This window comes from Geotrypetes seraphini, chromosome 6 (genome assembly GCF_902459505.1).
Source record: "Geotrypetes seraphini chromosome 6, aGeoSer1.1, whole genome shotgun sequence".
NCBI classification, from domain to species: Eukaryota; Metazoa; Chordata; class Amphibia; order Gymnophiona; family Dermophiidae; genus Geotrypetes; species Geotrypetes seraphini.
In genome coordinates, this window is record NC_047089.1 from 236,304,824 (window position 1) to 236,323,113 (window position 18,290).

The following is an 18,290-nucleotide window of genomic DNA, read 5'->3' on the forward strand; positions in this document are numbered from 1 at the left end:
TATCCATTTAGATTGTAAACACTTTTGGGCAAGGACCTAACTGAGCAGATTTTGGAAAGGCACTTAAAAATTATTTTTTTATTATAGAAGAAACTCTTCAGTGAAACAGCAGGTTGAGTGTCTGAGCAGCTGTTAGTTTCCCCTTCCTAGGGTTACCAGACATCCGGGAAAATCCGGACATGTCTTCTTTCTGGAGGACTGTCCAGGTTCCAGGATGCACTTTCCAAAATCCGGCAGTTTGTCTGAGATTTGGAAAGCCCCGAGCTCCAGCCGCATCTGGAGTGTCTTTAGCAAGCCTGTGTGAATGAGGTCACACACACCCGCGCATGCTGGAGACCCTCCAGACGTGGCTTGCAGGTTGGCAAAAAAGAGACGAGGCTTTTTCGGGGTGGGGTTGGAGGAGGAATGCGGCGAGGCTGGAGGTGGAATGGGGCAGGTTGGAGCTGGGGGGCAGAACAGGGCAGGGCCATATATCTGGGTTTTCCCATCCTTAAATATGGCAACCCTACCCCTTCCCATCTGCAACCAAGTTTACCCTGCAATAACTTATTAGCCATCACTTTGAACAATGGGAACACAGGGAACTGAATGCACCTAGAACACAGCTTTCTCATACGTCTCCAAATAGAATACTTACTGGGTTAACAGCAGAGTAATAGGCCCATGTCTTACAGGCGGGAGACTCATTCTCTCCTGGTCCTGACCGCCTGTTTGCATACCATATGTATATGTACGTTTCACCTGGCTGCACTGAGTCATCCTTCTTTAGCCAGTCTGGGGAGTCATCATCATAGCTGGCCCCCTCCGAGGATTTCTCATAAGACACTCCATGGGCATGAAGAGAGTACGGTCTAGAGGCATTATTTTTGAAAAGAACCTTGAAAATCAAGAAAACAAACCTCTTTCACAAAGGTATAGTGACTAGAATTCCATCCGTAAATAAATCTTACAAGCGCAAGGGGGCTGTGTGCTACCTTTGAAGTGAAATTCATGAACAAGGCAAACAGGTCTGGATGGCACCATTTTGAAATAAGGATCTGGAAGGGCAAAAGGGAGTGGAACTGCTCCTGCCCTACTGGTACTTTGCAACCGTGGCAGGTGGGATGGGAGAAAAGTCTTCCAGTGAGGGTGCTGGATGAAAACAAACTTTTGAAGGGCTTATGTTTTTGAAAATTTGTTGATGTTGGGCTATATAGGCTGATGAAAACAAGGAAAAAAAACCTGCAGATGCGATGTACAAGGTATAAAATCTCCCTCGTTATTCATGGGGGATAGGGGCAGAGCAGGACCGCGAATAGGGAAATACCACGAATATTCGGCTCTGACCCACCCACGCCTCCCGGCCTTACCTGGTGGTCTAGCGGGCTTTCGGGGCAGGAGCGATCTTCCTACGCTCCTGCCCTGTGCAGATCGCCAATAGGAAATGGCTGTGTGGAGTTCCCGTAGTCCCGCCGGGATGCCGGGCGGGAAGGCAAAAATATGTTTTTCCCCCCTCCCCCCCAAAAAAAAATTGCGATTATGTGAAATCGCGAGTGCGGAAACGCGAATGGGGAGGGGGAATTGTATAGCAATCCAAAAAAGGTTCTCATATATGAAGACACAGGACCCGACACGGTCCGTGTTTCGGAAAACACACCTTCCTCATGGGTTCAATGGGGAGATTGAAATAGGATGAAATATGGGAAGTAAAATGGGTGTAGATAGTTTGCATACACAACAAGGTGAATGTGAAGATAAATGATTTGGGAGATGTGGGTATTGAAAATAAATAAATAAATGAAGGGTTGAAGTGTGATAATCTGCTCCCAAAGAGATAAACCAGAGCAATTAAAACTTAATGGTCACCTCATGTGTACAATGGACTTACCGTGTTTCCCCCCAAATAAGACAGTGTCATATTAATTTTGGGCCCAAAAAATGCACTAGGTCTTATTTTAGGGGTATGTACATGATCATCTGTCCCTTCCTGTCTTTCACCCCAATTCTTCCTCTTTCCTTTCTCTCTCCCACATGTGCAGCACCTTTCCTCACCTCCCCTCCCTCCCCTCCCACTGTGTAGAAGAACCCTTGCCCAGCTTCTATCCTTCCTTCCCTCCCTTCCCCCTGTGCAGCAGAACCCTTTCCCAGCTTCTATCCTTCCTTCCTTCCCTCCCTCCCATCCCTCATGCAGCAGAATCCTTGCCCAGCTTCTATCTTTCCCTCCCATCCCTTGTGCAGAACCCTTGAGCACCTCCTCGCCCCACCACGCAGCTGAACCCCCCCCATCTTTCCCTGCTCAGAAGAGCTTACAATTTAATTTAGACAGGACATTTTGGAGTTGGGGAGATTATGGTAGAGGAAATGATACAGTGGGTCTAGGTATCTGACAGCAGTGAGTGGGAGTTTGGAGTGGAAAACAGATTTTAAAAAGAGGGCTTTTAGCTTGGATTTGAATGCTGCCAGGGAGGGAGCATGACGTATTGATTCAGGCAGTCTGTTCCAGGCATATGGCGCCGCAAGAAAGAAGGGACGGAGTCTGGAGTTGGCAGTGGAAGAGAAGGGTACAGATGAGAGGGGCTCGCCCGACGAATGGAGATCACGGGGAGGAGCATAGGGGGAGATAAGTGAAGAGAGATATGGGAGGGATTCAGAGCGAACGCACTTGTAAGTCAGCAAGAGGAGTTTAAACTGTATTTGGAGATGGACAGGGAGCCAATGAAGCGACCTGAGAGGGGTTGTAAATGGTAGGGGGTTACGTGAGAGGCATCCCTTACAAAGCGCCAGGTCCCAGGTTCAGTTCCCTCACAGAAGATTCACCAGGAGTAGAATCAAATAAGAAACACAGCCAGAGGTGATTGCATAAAGAATATATTATAGAAATAGTCTTACAGAAAAGCATTACAATTAAGGAGAGAGCAAAGCAGTTTCCCTGCCTTACAGAGTCCAGAAGGAAGCGTGAAGTTCCAGGGAAAGGCAGAGAGAGAGAAAAGGGTGATGGGGTGATGATCTAAGCTTCGGGTTCCCGAAATAGAGAGAAGGGATAGAGAGATAGATAGAGAAAGAGATAGATTCATGTGTGTTGCAGAGAGGAGGCTTTTATAGCTTGGAATCTTATTCTGAATATAGAAACTATTGTATTTCCCAGTATCTTTCTGTTTAGAATTTGTAAACTGTTTGAAACAATGGTTAATTTAATTGATAAGGAGGGTGTGATGTGGGCAACGTGGGAGGCAAGAGGGTACTCCAGGACCGACTTGAGATACACTGGGCTAGACGACTACAGACAATTTGGAGAACAGTAGATATTTTCCCTCAGGGGTTCGGGCAGGTTACATTGCTATGGGCTGCCATTACAAAGCTGAGCTAGTGTGGTTTTTTTTAACTCTTGTTAGACTTTTTTTATTTTTTATTTTTTTATTTATAACCTTTTAAATTTAATCAAGCATACATAACTTGAAAAAGATCGGAAACAATCAAGCAAGCAAACAAAAAGAAATCACCTAATTATACAATCAGATGTAATGGAAACATTAACTAATATTTAGTCCACAATTCCACAATTATAGGGATCAAGAAAGGAAATTTTCACAATTAGAAATATAACTCTTACTAAAGTAACGGCCTAGGTAACCCTAACTACAGCCGGATGGTAGGTCATTTATCATTGGACTAAGATTCCAACCTTTCTTTTGGTCCAATAAAATCTAAAAGCTGTTTGGGCTCAAAAAAAAGAAAATTCTTACTCTGATAGGTAATATAACATTTTGCTGGAAATTTAACCAAAAAAGTAGCCCCAAGAGCTAGGACTCTTGGCCTTAGGGCCAAGAATTCCTTCCTTCGCTTCTGGGTTTTCTGAGCCAAATCTGGAAAAATTCTCACATTAGAGCCCAAAAACTTATCATTAATATGTCGGAAATACAAACGAAGAATATATTCCCTATCACTTTCCAAAGCCAATGTCAGCAACAAAGTAGTTCTGTCGGTTACCACCTCAAGGGAACTTTCTAGAAATGAAGACAAGTTCATGTCCAAATTTTCTTTCGGATCTTCAACAGCTGTAGATTCCCCTTGAGGTTTCTTTAAGGTCAGATAATAAGCCCTCACAATTGGAGGTAAATTTTCCAATGGAATGGAAAGAACCTCTTGAAAATATTTTCTCGCCATCTCAACAGGTGAAATGACGGGACATTTAGGAAAATTCAAAAGTCTTAAATTGTTCTTCCTCAAAGAATTTTCAAAGTTCTCCAACTTACGGGAAATAAATGATCTTTCTTTAACCATTTCCATTTGTACAGTTTTAATTTCCTTTAAATTTTCTTCTTGTTTCTCCAATTTTTTAATTAAGTCAGACAGACACACTCCTTGCTGTTCTACTTTGGAGTAAATAGTCCCATAGTCAGATTTGATAACTGAAAGACTCAACTTAAGGTTGGCGTCCATGATAGATATGGCCTGCCAGAGCGCCTCCATATCTATTTTCTGCGGTCTTTTTAATTCCCCAAAACAAATGGCATTCTCTCCCGGAGCACCTCTCACCTCTCCTTCCATGGTGCTGGGAGATAGCTGACATATTCCACCTGCACCTTCCTCCTGAGTCTCCCGTGCTGGTGTCCCTCCTTCACTGGAGCACAGCCCTTCCTCTTCGGGCAGCTGAACTCCTGTGTCTCCCTGCATCTGAGTACTTCCGGGTTGGGGAGGGACCGACCTCTGCTCCGGGCTCAGTATCGCCCGTGCAGCTCCTGCGCCGAGTTCCCCCGATGAATCCGGGCTCACCCCCGAGGTAGGAAGGGTTCCTTCAGATGGACGGGAAAAGGCAGTCGTTATCGTAGTTTGAACCAGACGCTGTGGGGTCCCAAGCGCCGGAGGGTTAGGGCGAGAGATCCCTTTTCTTTTCCCCATTTCGTTAGGGGAAAGAAAATATGCAGCGCTGTTCACTATCGATTCGGAGCGCTACTCCCGTTCAGGCGTCCGTCTTCGCCGCCATCTTGATCCCCCTACTCTTGTTAGACTTCATTGCATGTGCTGCACAGGAATTGCATGTGTGGCTTTGTAGAAGGAGCCCAGTGTCACTATGCCCTAATTAAACTGTGCAGCACCCTGGACAGACGCATTTTATTTAAAACATTTATATTCTGCTTTTAGCTAAAGCGGCTCACCATTCAACACGCATAATCTTTAAAACACACAAGCCTCATAGTTCTTCCAGCGAACAAGGGTAAAAAACAAATACAAGAGGCAACTTACGAGGCATTTTATCATACTCTGTCTCAACAAAATCCACCTATTCTGCTCAACGTAGGGAACGATTAATGAAAATGCATGAGCAAAAAAAAAAAAATGGAGTTTTCAATAGTTTTTGAAAATGTAAGCTGGTTGCCACAAAATCTCAATATGTCCAATAGGGCGTTCCAGAGCAACGGGCCCAGCAATAGAAAAACATGATTTCTTTCTCTGCTTATAACGCACTGTACACTGTACACTTCCCCCTTTTTCGGGCTATTTTAAGCCCTGTAAGCCCCCCTTTAAGCCTTATCTGGTGGTCTAGAGGGTTTTCAGGGCAGGAGCGATCTTCCCATGCTCCTGCCCCGTGCAGATCGCTCAAGTTTCAAGTTCAAGTTTAATAGGTTTTTTGATTAATCGCTTAATCATACTTCTAAGCGATGTACAGTTTAAAATTACATTTGTTGGGTGACAATCTATATAATAAAACCATAGGCGGCGCATGCGCATTCTTATCGGCGTGCTTCCATGATCCGTATGTCCGTGGCCGCCAAGAGTGCAGCATGCCCCGCGCTTACTACGGCCCCACGCGCAGCTGAGTTCGGCACGGCGGTTTCCCCAGATAGGGGAAGTAGAACATCTCACTCCCGACGCGCAGCTGAGTTCGGCATGGCGGTTTCCCCAAATAGGGGAAGTCGAAAAACTCACTCCCGGCTCTCCTCGGCACGGCGGTTTCCCCAGATAGGGGAAGCCGAACAGCTCACTCCCGCCTCATGGTCCTGCCGCCGCTCCTGTTCACAGCGGCCTGCACGTCAAAGACTCCACCCCCCATCCTCCCGCAACAGCCGCTACCACTCATGTTCAATGCGGCCTGCTGAGGTTCGCGGCCGGCTGTAGCGAACCTCTCAGGCCGCTCTCCACATGGTAGCACGTTCCCTCTGACGCGATCGCATCAGAGGGAACATGCTACTGAGGTGGACAGCGGCCTGCGAGATTCGCTACAGCCGGCCGCGAACCTCAGCAGGCCGCTTTAAATAGGAGTGGCAGCGGTGGCAGAAACCATGGATGCACAGGCACAACTAAGCGTCAGCTCCTCCCGAACTCGCCCGAACTCACACACACACACCTAATTGTCAGCTCATTTGAAGAGCCCGAACTCACAGCCACACCTAAACATGCAGACCGGGATCGTGGGAGGATGCGCCCTGGCAAGTGCTGCACAGGGACTTGAGAGGGAGGGAAATTGGCTGGGGAGAAATACAGGCAGACAGCTTTGTGATGTTCCCAGAACAAATGTGGCAGCTCAACCTAACCTGAATGGAAGTAAAGAGGTATGTACGTTCTCCTTTGCTTCCACAGTTGTCAAAACAAATTTCAGACACTCACAGAAGGACAGGAACACTGGACAAGGAGAGAGAGACACACAGACACTCACAGAAGGACAGGGGGCTAAAGAGACAGATTAAAAAAACAAAACAAAAAAAAAACCACCACAGAGGACAAGGACAGAGAGACACACAGAAGGACAGGGGGCTAAAGAGACAGATTGAAAAAAAAAAATAAAAAAATACAGTGGACAAGGAGAGAGAGAGACAAAGACACTCAGAATTTCTGGACAGGGATCTAAAGAGACATTAAAAAAAACCCACAAGAAACACTGGACAAGGAGAGAGAGACACACAGACACTCAGACTTATACAGATTTGCAGAAAAAATGGACAAAAAACAATTTATTAAGCACAAAGTATGCAACAAATAGGAAAAATATAAAAACTTTAAATAAATCAACCATACGATGGATATTAAAGCTCTCACATTAAGTTTTCAGTAATTTTCACATATATTCTAGCACCCGTTAATCTAACGGGCTTAAACACTAGTACAATAAATAAAAGTACTTAAAAAAATACAAAATTACAATCAATTTAACATACTCATAACATTAGGTAAGGAGGAATGAAATACAAATCTTTAAAGTAAAGAGAAAACATTAAGGGAAAAATACAGAAGGTTAACAAAATAACAAAATATAATAAGATAAAATTTAATGGGGTTGTAGGATATTAAAATTAGTTTTCAAAGGCATCCTTGAAAAGAAATGTTTTTAAATTACTTTTAAATTTTCCGAATTCCTGTTCTTCCCTTAAAAATATAGGAAGGGCATTCCAAGTCTGTGGTGCAGTAACCGAAAAAATAAATTGTCGTCTTGTATTTATAATTTTCAACGCTCACAGGAAATGGCTCGAGAGACTACGGGTGTTCAAGGCAGCCATTTAGCGATCTGCATGGGGCAGGAGCGTGGGAAGATCGCTTCTGCCCCAAAAACCCACTAGACCACCAGTTAAGGCTTAAGGGGGGGCTGTCAGGGCTTAAAATAGCTGGGGGAAGCGGGGGTTAGGGGCAGAACCAGCCCGAATATTATTCATGGTTTTTTAATATTCACAGGCTGGTTCTGCCCCGAACTCCCGCGAATACGGAGGGGGAAGTGTATTCATTCTGCCCGTGTCAAGTAACCGATGGCTTCTCTGACCTCAGTGATCTGGACGGTTTATACAATCAAAGGCATTTTGTCAAATAGTCAGGCAAGGAGCCACAGATTCCCTGCTGGACAATTTTCAAGATTTTAAAACTGAATCCGAAAATGGACTGGTGAGCGATGTATTCTTTTTCAGAATTGGGGGAAATAGGTTCATAACGGGACGTTTCCATCAGCATCCGTGCCGCTGAATTTTGGATCGTTTGTAGAGCACTTGACACGGACAGAGGGTATTCCTAAATATATCCCATTACAAAAGTCTAACTGGGATAATACTGTCGTTTGCAACACCCGTCAACATCCTTCAGCTGTGCTAGTTTTCTCGTAGCAAAGTGTGCACGTTGCACTGTCCTGGATATTCAAGTGCATAGCCAGAAATAGCTCTTGTTCACAGCCATAGAACAAGAGTAACTTACTTGTATTTCAACCAACCAAATACAGGACTTGTAAATACAATTGTCTCCAATATGTGTATAATATAACACGCAAAAAAGCTCTCAGACGCCTCACGTCAAGGCACGAATAATTTTCAAGTTCTCCTGCATATGTTTCAAACTAGTTTGGGGACTAGCTCCTACGTACTTGCTATCTCACTTCATATTCTACAGCCCTATAAGACAAACCAGAAACCGCTATCTTTTTGCATACCCAAGCATTACCAATTGTAAATACAAAACCTTTCTGGATAGAACTTTCGCATACCAAGCAAACAGACAACTACATTAATAAAGCTAGACTGACCTACAACGCTTTTAGAAAACTCATAAAAACTACCTTATTCGACAGATATATCACCTAAACAGAATCTTCACTGAACACTTTTTTCTTTTCTCGTTCCCAATATGCCCCCTCTGAAATCCTAATTAAACCGTATTTTGCAATTCGGGACATTTCTCCTAATATGTCCCCCCTGAAAATTCTTAAACTGTATATTGTAATTTTCGCTGTATTTTTTGGAATTCGCAACCTTTTCCTAACAGGTCCTCTCGGAAATTTCTTAGCAAACTGTACATTTTATATTTTCGCTTTCTTAAAGTTGCTGTACTCTGCATTTCCTCTGACTTTCTACATATTGTAACTCGCTGAATGTCCAGCTCTCTTGAATGTAAACCACCTAGAAGTCGCAAGATTGTGGCGGTATAGAAGAATAAAGTTATTATTATTATTCACAGGGATTTAAATCAGCTTTTGGCAGGTAAATGGCATCTTTCGTCGAGCTTAATGCGTGGTGTTTTTTAATATAAGAGATTACTCACTGAATAGCTTTGCTTCCGTTCAGAAGCAAAAAATGGCGCCGCTTACTGTCGCACACCACGCATGCACCATTAAACTAAATGCTAATGATGTCATCGTTGTTCAAACGCATGCGCATTGGAGCATTATTTTTTATAAAAAGGTTTATACTCAGTCCTCTTTCTGAACTAGAAAAAGGAAAAAGGAATATTCTACTCTTTCATCTTTCCAAACTAGAAAAAAGAACACCAATCCACTGACACGTTCAAGTTTCAAGATTTATTAAAATTTTGATGTATCGCAATATCGTGAATTCAAAGCGAATTTACAATTAAAAACAGGGTCTTAGTTATGAACTACAATAGACATATGAACGTTGCAGACTGATGCATAAGGGAAGTGGGGAGAACTACAATAGGCATAGTAAAGAGAACATGAAAGGTAAATTCAATCCTGCTGGCTTCAAAGAGCCCAATCTGAAAATCCAACGTGATCCACGTTGATGTCACTTTTTCCGTCTGTCACCCACCCCCCCTCGACTGTTGGTGACTTCTTTATCTATGCAGAAACATCTGAGGTCTGAAAATTTATGTTTCAACGGCATACAGTGATCAACGAGAGGTGCATTTTATTTTTCGCGTTTGAGACTAGATTTATGTTCTATCATCCTGGTTTTAAAAGGACGTGTTGACATGCCCAAGTACCATTTGTAGCATGGGCATGATATTACATAAATTATATGATCAGATGTACAGGTCAAAAAAGTGCTTGATGACATATTTCTTCCCATCTACTGCACTGATGAAATCTTTCAAAGATGTGGTGATCTCACAGATGTGGTGATCTCACAGAAGCTGCATGTTCCGCATTAATATTAAAATGACCAGATTCTATAAAATGGAAAGGTTTATTGCATTACAACGGGGATATTTTAAGAAATTTCAGGATGTGTGGAAACCATTAACAAAATATTGTAAAGATTAATTGAAATTGTTTCCCTTATATTTATCAATTTAAGGGGTAGGGAGGGGGGAATATTATTATTATATGTTTTATATGATAATGGAATATATGGGTGGGAGGGATGGGAAAGGGGAAGGGATAAGAATTAATGTAATGTACCAATGATTGTTTGTAAGTGATGTATTTATTGTTAATGTGAATGAATATATTTAACACTTAATGTAATTTTGAAAATGATTAAAGAATATAAAAAAAAAAAAATGACCAGATTCGTGTCAGAACCAAGCCACCAGAATGCTAATTGATCCTCAGATGCACCACTCCACGTTCAAACTATCTCATAACGTTAAGCTTGGCGTGCAGAATCTTCCATGGATCAACTTGTTTTTAAATAATTTAATTTTTATATTTTAAATAGTATAATACATATTAACTTTGTTCTAATTTTTATAAAGCTTAAGAAATATTTAATCAAAAGACTTAGCTTTGATTTTGTGGTCGTTGTCTGGGACTGTTTGCGCCAACGTGTTTCGCGATAAAACGCTTTTTCAAGGCTGGGTCCCTAATAATGAAACGCCATCAGTCTTGACCACTAACTTTTTGCAAGTATTGGATTAAATATTTCTTAAGCTATGAAATAGTTTGAACGTGGAGTGGTGCATCTGAGGATCAATTAGCATTCTGGTGGCTTTCTGACACATTCTGGTGGCATTCTGACACAAATCTGGTCTTTTTGATATTCTTTAATGAATGAATGCTTATATAGATTAAGTGCGATTATTGACCGCATTTATATTATACACATATTGGAGACGATTGTGTTTACAAGTCCTATATTTGGTTGCTTGAAAAACGGAGAGGACTTTTCCCATTGTTTGCACATTTAGGGCTCCTTTTACTAAGCTGCGTTAGCGGTTTTAGCGCGCGCTGCATTGCCACGCACGCTAGACGCTAACGCCAGCATTGAGCCGGCGTTAGTTCTTGGCGCGTAGCGCAGGGTTAGCGCAGTTTAGTAAAAGGAGCCCTTAGTGTTCCACTATATAACTTACTTGTATGACATCTTCAACCTCCGCTCTGATAACGGGCCCAGAGATGCCGAGATGCTCTTCGTACTCGCCTTGGACTTTGAGTTTTTGAAAGCTGCCATCCAGGTAACTCCGGAATACTACTTTCTTGTACATGTTACCACTTGTGTCACTGTCAAATTTATCATGCCTGATGGTGTTGTAGAGAAAAGGAACAAACGAAGGATTAAGGCCCCCAAGGTCGTATGCATTAAAAAAAAAAAAAAGCACTTACTAATATACTCAGGAATGCTGGAAAAAAAAATCATAGGGGCAGATTTCAGAATCCATTAAAGGGGCTTGGATTCCTAGAAGTGAAAAATAAATAAAACATGATTAAACTTAGTTTATATTAAATTAAACTAAACCTTAAGTTTGTATACCGCATCATCTCCTTAAAGATAGAGCTCGGCAAGGTTTACAGGTAAATTCAATAAATGAGGGAAGGACATAATAAGAAATTAGAGGTTATGAAGAGGATAGCTAGCTTTACATTTTCAATAGATAGCTTTATGTTTTGGAGAAAAGCCAGTTTTCAGATGCTTTCAGAACAATTGGAATGAGCCTAGGTTCCGCAGCAGAGCAGGGAGGTTATTCCAAAGCTCAGTGAAATTGAAGAAAAGGGATTTCCTTAATTTACCTGCATACATGACGCCTTTTAACGAGCAGAAAGATAGTTTGAGTATGTGGGCGGATCTGGTAGTGTCAGGTCTCAAAGAATTCCAGGAGAGTGGAATTAGGGGAGAAAGAATGCCATGTAGGATCTTGAAAATTAGGCAGGTACATTTAAAGTGAATCCTAGAAATCATCGGAAGCCAGTGAAGTTTTGACAGAAGCGGGGAAACATGATCGAATTTGCTTTTTGCGAACATTAACCTAGCCGCAGTGTTCTGGATCCGCTGAAGTCTTTGAAGATTTTTCTTGGTTAGACTTAGATAGATGGAATTACAATATTCTACTGTTTTGATTATTTTTTTCCTCAGCCCGCACCATGGCAGAACGCTGGCTATAAGGTCAACCTGGAAGGACTCTTAAAGTAACGCAAACAGGACAATCGGGTTCATAGTCAGTGGCGCGCAAGACGCAAGCGCGCTGACAATCCAGCACCGACAATTCGGCACAAGACAGAACCGTGCGGGGGAAAAAGTAATTTTTAAAGAGCTCTGACGGGGGGGTTTGGGGCACTGGCAACCCCCCCCCCACTTTATTGGTTAGTGTTCGCACTGCTGTTGGAGGGGGTTTCAGGGGGTTGGAAACCTCCATTATAGTGAAAACTGAACTTGTTCTGATTTTTTCGGGAAAAGTTCCGTTTTCTCTATAATGTGGGGGGGTTTCAACCCCCACACTCCTCCGCAACGGCAGCGCGAACACTAACCAATAAAGTGGGGGGGTTGCCACCCCAAACCTCCCGTCGGAGCTCTTTAAAAATTATTTTTTTCCCCGCGCGCTTCTGTCTTGCGCCGAATTGTCAGCGCGCTGGTGTCTGGTGCGCGATTATCCCGTCACCGGACAATCGAGGTGCATGAAACTCTCTCCACGGCTGAAGGGGATCAGGGTGAAAGATTATGGAATGTCGAGAGAGTGGCAACCGACCAGGACCTTTCCTCGCTTCCAAGAGGAGAGGACAGAGCGCAGCTACAAACCCAAAAGCAACACAGCTCCAAGGCTTTCACACCAAAAACAACATTTGTCAAAATCACTTTGAAATGTAAAGCCAAATAGCACAGAGCAGCAACTTGAGAACAACAGTAAAAGGGGCCTCATTCTTCCTTTACCCCTTAGTATTTTGCTCCTGACATTATTCTCTATTATACACGACTACAGGATGTCCGGTGCGGTACTCGGAGAGAACCCCCAGGAAAGAGACTTGGGAGTACTGGTCGACAAGTCAATGAAGCCATCTGCGCAATGTAAGGCGGTGCCGAAAAGGGTGAACAGAATGCTAGGAATGATAAAAAGGGGGATCATGAACAGATCGGAGAAGGTTATCATGCCACTGTACCGGGCCATGGTGCGCCCCCACTTGGAGTACTGCGTCCAGCACTGGTTGCCATACATGAAGAAGGACATGGTACTACTCGAAAGGGTCCAGAGAAGAGCGACTAAAATGGTTAAGGGGCTGGAGGAGTTGCCGTACAGTGAGAGATTAGAGAAACTGGGCCTCTTTTCCCTTGAAAAGAGGAGATTGAGAGGGGACACGATCGAAACATTCAAGATACTGAAGAGAGTAGACTTAGTAGATAAAGACAGGTTGTTCACCCTCTCCAAGGTAGGGAGAACGAGAGGGCACTCTCTAAAGTTGAAAGGGGATAGATTCCGTACAAACGTAAGGAAGTTCTTCTTCACCCAGAGAGTGGTAGAAAGCTGGAACGCTCTTCTTTAGACTGTTATAAGGGAAAACACCCTCCAGGGATTAAAGACAAAGTTAGACAAGTTCCTGCTGAACAAGAACATAAGCAGGTAAGGTTATTCTCAGTTAGGGCACTGGCCTTTGACCTAAGGGCTGCCGCGGGAACGCATTGCTGGGCACAATGGACCACTGGTCTGACCCAGCAGTGGCGATTCTTATGTTCTCTCATTGGCACCTTGTTATGTAGAATGCTGGCAGATGGAGTAAAAACTAAGGGCTAGATTCACTAAGCCCACCGATCATGTTCTGACCACTTATCGACCCCTTTGTCTAACCCCTAAATACATCACTGACCTATTCTCCTTCTCAGCCAACAAACACAAGAGAAGCTCCCACTCGCACTTCGTTTCTCCCCCGGTTAGAGGATGCAAACTAAAAAAAACACCATGAGCATCTTCTCTCACATCAGGCTGCTCTATGGGGTAAAGACCTAGAACAACTCCTATTGCCCACCACTTATGAGGTATTCAGGAAACGCCTCAAAACTCACCTATTCCTGAAATACCTAGACAGCTGACCCACTTCCCTCCTTCCCCTCTCTTGCCCTTTCTCCCCATTGTTCCCACATCCCTTAAGTTAACTCAACTTGTACTCCACTAATCTTCTGTAAACCGCATAGAACTTAACGGTATTGCGGTATATAAACTGTTATTATTATTATTATTATTTGCGACCTGATTTCCCTCTGACCCAATTCACTAACCTCTGTCCCAGTAATCCTCTGATCCACGCATGCAAATGAGGGGAAACGGCATTCAAATGTAGGCAGGCAGCGATTCACTAACAAAAAGCCTGCAACACTGACTGGGCTGGCTGATCACAAACAAGCGACTGCTTTAGACCAGTCTTTCACTGCTTTTCCTGCTCTCTGCCTGCTGTCTGCCCCGACTCTCCTGCACTCTCTGCCACGATTTTCTCCTGCCGCCCTGCTCTGCTCCAAATCTCCTGCTCCCTGCCCCAACTTTCTGCTCTGATTTTCTCCTGCCTCTCTGCCTTTTGCCAAACTTAAAAGAGGTGCAGACTGTGGTAAAGAATGTGATGTGTTGATCTAGATCCAATTGCTCAGAGAGCCCCCGACTCTCCTGCTCCCTGCCCCATGCGCTGCCCTGGCCTACCTCCGCAGTGCGAGCCCATGGTTTTAACCCGTGGGTTTAAAGCAGGTTAAAACCATGGGCTCGCTGGGCTAATTAAAAGTTAAAACCAAAAAAAAATGTGGAGTGACGATGTTCCTAAATGGACTTTATTTGAAAGTAAAGTTCCAAAGGTACACTGAAATAATCCACATAAAATAATTCCATCCACATAAAAATAATTCCATCCACATAAAAGCCTTAAAGGACCTAGTCCGCTAGGGATACAGGACCCAACACGGTCCGCCTTTCCATTGCAAATGCAAGCAGTGTCTCACTTCCGGTTCACCACACAATTGTTTCCCACGTACTCACCTTTATAGGACCCCTGAAGAAGACTTTTTGTCGAAATGCGGACCGTGTTGGGTCCTGTATCCCTAGCGGACTAGGTCCTTTAAGGCTTTTATGTGGATGATTTATTTTTATGTGGATGGAATTATTTTATGTGGATGATGTCAGTGTACCTTTGGAACTTTGACACTTTCAAACAAAGCCCATTTAGGAATATCGTCACTCCACAGAGTTTTTTTGGTTTTCTCTTGATTTTCTTCTTTGTGGAGATTTCGGGGTCAATTCCGAATGTTGCTGCTCTTCTGCATGCTCTTCGATGCATGCGCAGACCATCTACAGATGGTCTGCGCATGCTTCGGGATCGCTATAGAGTGATCCCAGTGGTCGGTTGGGGACATGATCCCAATCACCCTCATTTGCATGAGGGCGATTCGTGAATTAGCCCCCCCCCCTTGGACACGGATTGGATCCGTCACGGATCGGATCTGATCCATGCCCTTAGTGAATCTAGCCCTAAGAGGGTCACTATTCAGCAAGAGTTAACAGGGTAGGAGTGGCTCCTAGTTGTTAAATTAATTAATTAAATCGTGCTGACAAGGGCTTGCCAGAAATTCAGCAGCACTTGGCCAGCTAGTGTCACTACATATCCGCTGGTGTTATCCAGTTAACGCTGGGTAGAGTCTGGGCAGAACTGGGAGTTAACCAGTTAGGAGCAATTTCCAGTCCACTCAGCAGGTATACGACCTGGATAAAGTTAGGCGATTGTGAGGGAGTGGATTGCACAAGCCAGGGCTCACTGGAGCACAGGATAAGGCTCAAGCATAGAGCAGAAACTTAAAAGTGGAGAATGAGACGGGGGACAAAAATTTTCCCCATCCCCACAGGAACTCATTTTCCCATCCCCGCGAGTTCCTTTCCTGTCCTTGCCCCATTCGTGGAAGCTCAATCCTCATCTGCACAAACTTCATACACTTTAAAATCATAAGTAGCAACATTCTAGAGCTCAGATTGTGATGTCATAATGCCTCATTCCACCAATGCCTGAGCTCTGTCCTCATCTGCACAAGCCTCAAACACTTTAAAATCATAAGTATTTGAGGCCTGTGTGGTTAAGGGAGAGCTTGCAGGAATGGGGTAGGGACAGCGACAAAACTAGCATGATCATATATTCAAAGCGAGGTACAAAATATAAAATAGGGTATGACAAAACATAGTATTTGGGGAAAAAAATACTAAAAGTAGACTTCTCCCTCCGTTTTTGCTGTGATAGGTGATTAACAGAACCGCGAATACAGAAAAACCGCAAATAACTTTTTCATATGTTATTCACTGTTTTCTATTAAAAACCATCGTGAATATGATGAAACCGCGAATAACATGGTGGGAGACCTGTTCCTGAAGGAGAGGCAAAACACAGTGAAGAAAGTGCTGGGAATTGGCGATTTTTTCTGTAAACGCTAGGAATCGGTGATTTCAATATGCAAGCTGATGTAATTTGGTGGGAGAAGCCAGCAAGCTAAAAACTGTGAATAATCGAAATCGCGAATGCTGAAACCATGAATATGGAGGAAAAAGTGTAACAGGAATAAGAGGAAGGAGGGTGGAAGTGCAATTTTTGAGGAAAAAAAAATATATGGGGAAGTAACAATAGGTGAGAGCACTTGTAACATGTTGACCTTGTAGCTTAACTGTTCTAATGCATCTTTAAAAAGACAGCATTTTAATTTACTTTTAAATCTATCTAGAGTTTTTTTTATCTTAGCTTTTACTGTTTACTTTAAAAAGAAAGCATTTCAAATTACCTTTAAATCTATCTAGATTAGTTTCTTCTCTTAGATGAGCGGGTAGTGAGTTCCACAGATGGGGGCAGTCACAGAAAAGATTGCAGGGATGGGAACAAATTTGTCCCCGTGTCATTCACTACTCTGCACCACTCTAGAAATCAAAATGTAGTAACAGTGAGCCAAGTCTAGGACAACAAGTCATTGTGACATCACTGATGAGGTTGGCTCTTAGGCATTGGTGGAATGAGGCATTATGATGTCACAATATCAGCTCTGGCTATCAGAGGCTGAAACTTTTCACACTATTTATTTATTCAGTTTTCTATACTGTTCTCCCAAGTAGAGAATGACACAGACAAATATTTCCCCGTCCCCGTGGGAACTCATTTTCCCATCCTATCCCTTGCAAGTTCCTTTTCCCGTCCCTGCCCCATTCGTTCAACTCAATCCTCATCTGCACAAGCTTCAAAAAATAAAATCATAAGTCTTCGAGGCTTGTGCGGTTAAGGCAGAGCTTGCAGGACTGGGACAGGGACAGCGACAGCGACAAAACTTGCACGGACAGGACAGGGAAATTGAGTTCCTGCGGGGACAGGGACAAATTTGTCCCTGTGTCATTCTCTACTTAAAAGCCCTCTGGCAGAACAGATCATGAAGGCCCTGAGAGAGGATCCTTACAGGGCATTCTGGCTTGGCTACAGTACCCAAGGGGAGTTCCAGAGGAGAGGAATGGCCCTACTGTAGCTCAAATAACCTGCACCCTGTGCTGTAAGAAGTCTCAAGTCTATGCCTCCAGGGATACCAGTAATTCTAGGGGTCTGATCCGGTGAAGGCATTTCTTATGTTCTTATATAGGAATAAAGGGCCTGGTCCTATAAATGGTGCTGCTAAGTGCCGTAATCGTGGACGCTTAGCGATGCTTAACTTAAATCTGCGTGAAAGTTAATTTTTTAAAAAATTTGTTACATGGTGTGATAATTGACCATGCCACTAAAAACCAACTTAAAAAAATTAATTTAATTGCTAATTAGAGTTACACGCCGCTATCCGCATGGCGCCTAGCGATGCCTAAGTCAAGGCTCCCTCCGACGTCTAAGAATGCCTACCTGAAACGGTGTGGCTAATATACAGGCGCCCACCTCTAGGATGCCTAGCGATGCTTAAGGACGCCTAGACACCACTAGGCGTGATTCTATAAAGGATGCCTAGCGGTCGATTGACAACTGTGCGAACCGGCGCCTAAACACTAGGCTTCGCTTATAGAATCAAGCGTGCCCACAAACAGCCAGTGTTTAAAAATACTGACCACCATGGGCTGAATATCATCTGAAAAATTTAACAATTAGTTTTTATTTTTAATTGGGAAGGAGTGAGCAAGGGAATGTGATGGCAGAGCCCCTTGGAGTCCCTGTATCCTTTCTTTTGAAAGAAAAAGGATTATCTGAACAAAAGGAACTGATCTTGACCTTGGTGCCTGCATCTGAAAAGTTCACAACCCTTGAAGCCACCACCACATCCTTGTCTAAAGTTTGCAGGTGGAGTCTTCAATTTGTCATGATCTTCTCAAAGCTAATAGGATACTGTCCCTTCTAGAATGGCGAGCCAAACTAAGTCTCAGTGTGCTGTACTTCACTCCTGCAGGTGGTTCTTCTGGGGTAATTTTATGAGACACCTAGTTTG

General features: G+C 43.5%; 1 protein-coding gene across 1 annotated transcript in view; it reads right to left on the reverse strand.

Moving 5' to 3' along the window:
• Positions 1-18,290, reverse strand: part of F5 (coagulation factor V) — a 181,297-nt gene that overhangs the window by 57,961 nt on the left and 105,046 nt on the right. Inside the window, exons 14-15 of the mRNA XM_033948697.1 lie at positions 10,981-11,146; positions 638-877 (exon numbers count right to left, since the gene is read on the reverse strand). Of these exons, the coding sequence (XP_033804588.1) occupies positions 638-877; positions 10,981-11,146 (406 nt within the window). The remainder of the gene's footprint in view (positions 1-637; positions 878-10,980; positions 11,147-18,290) is intronic.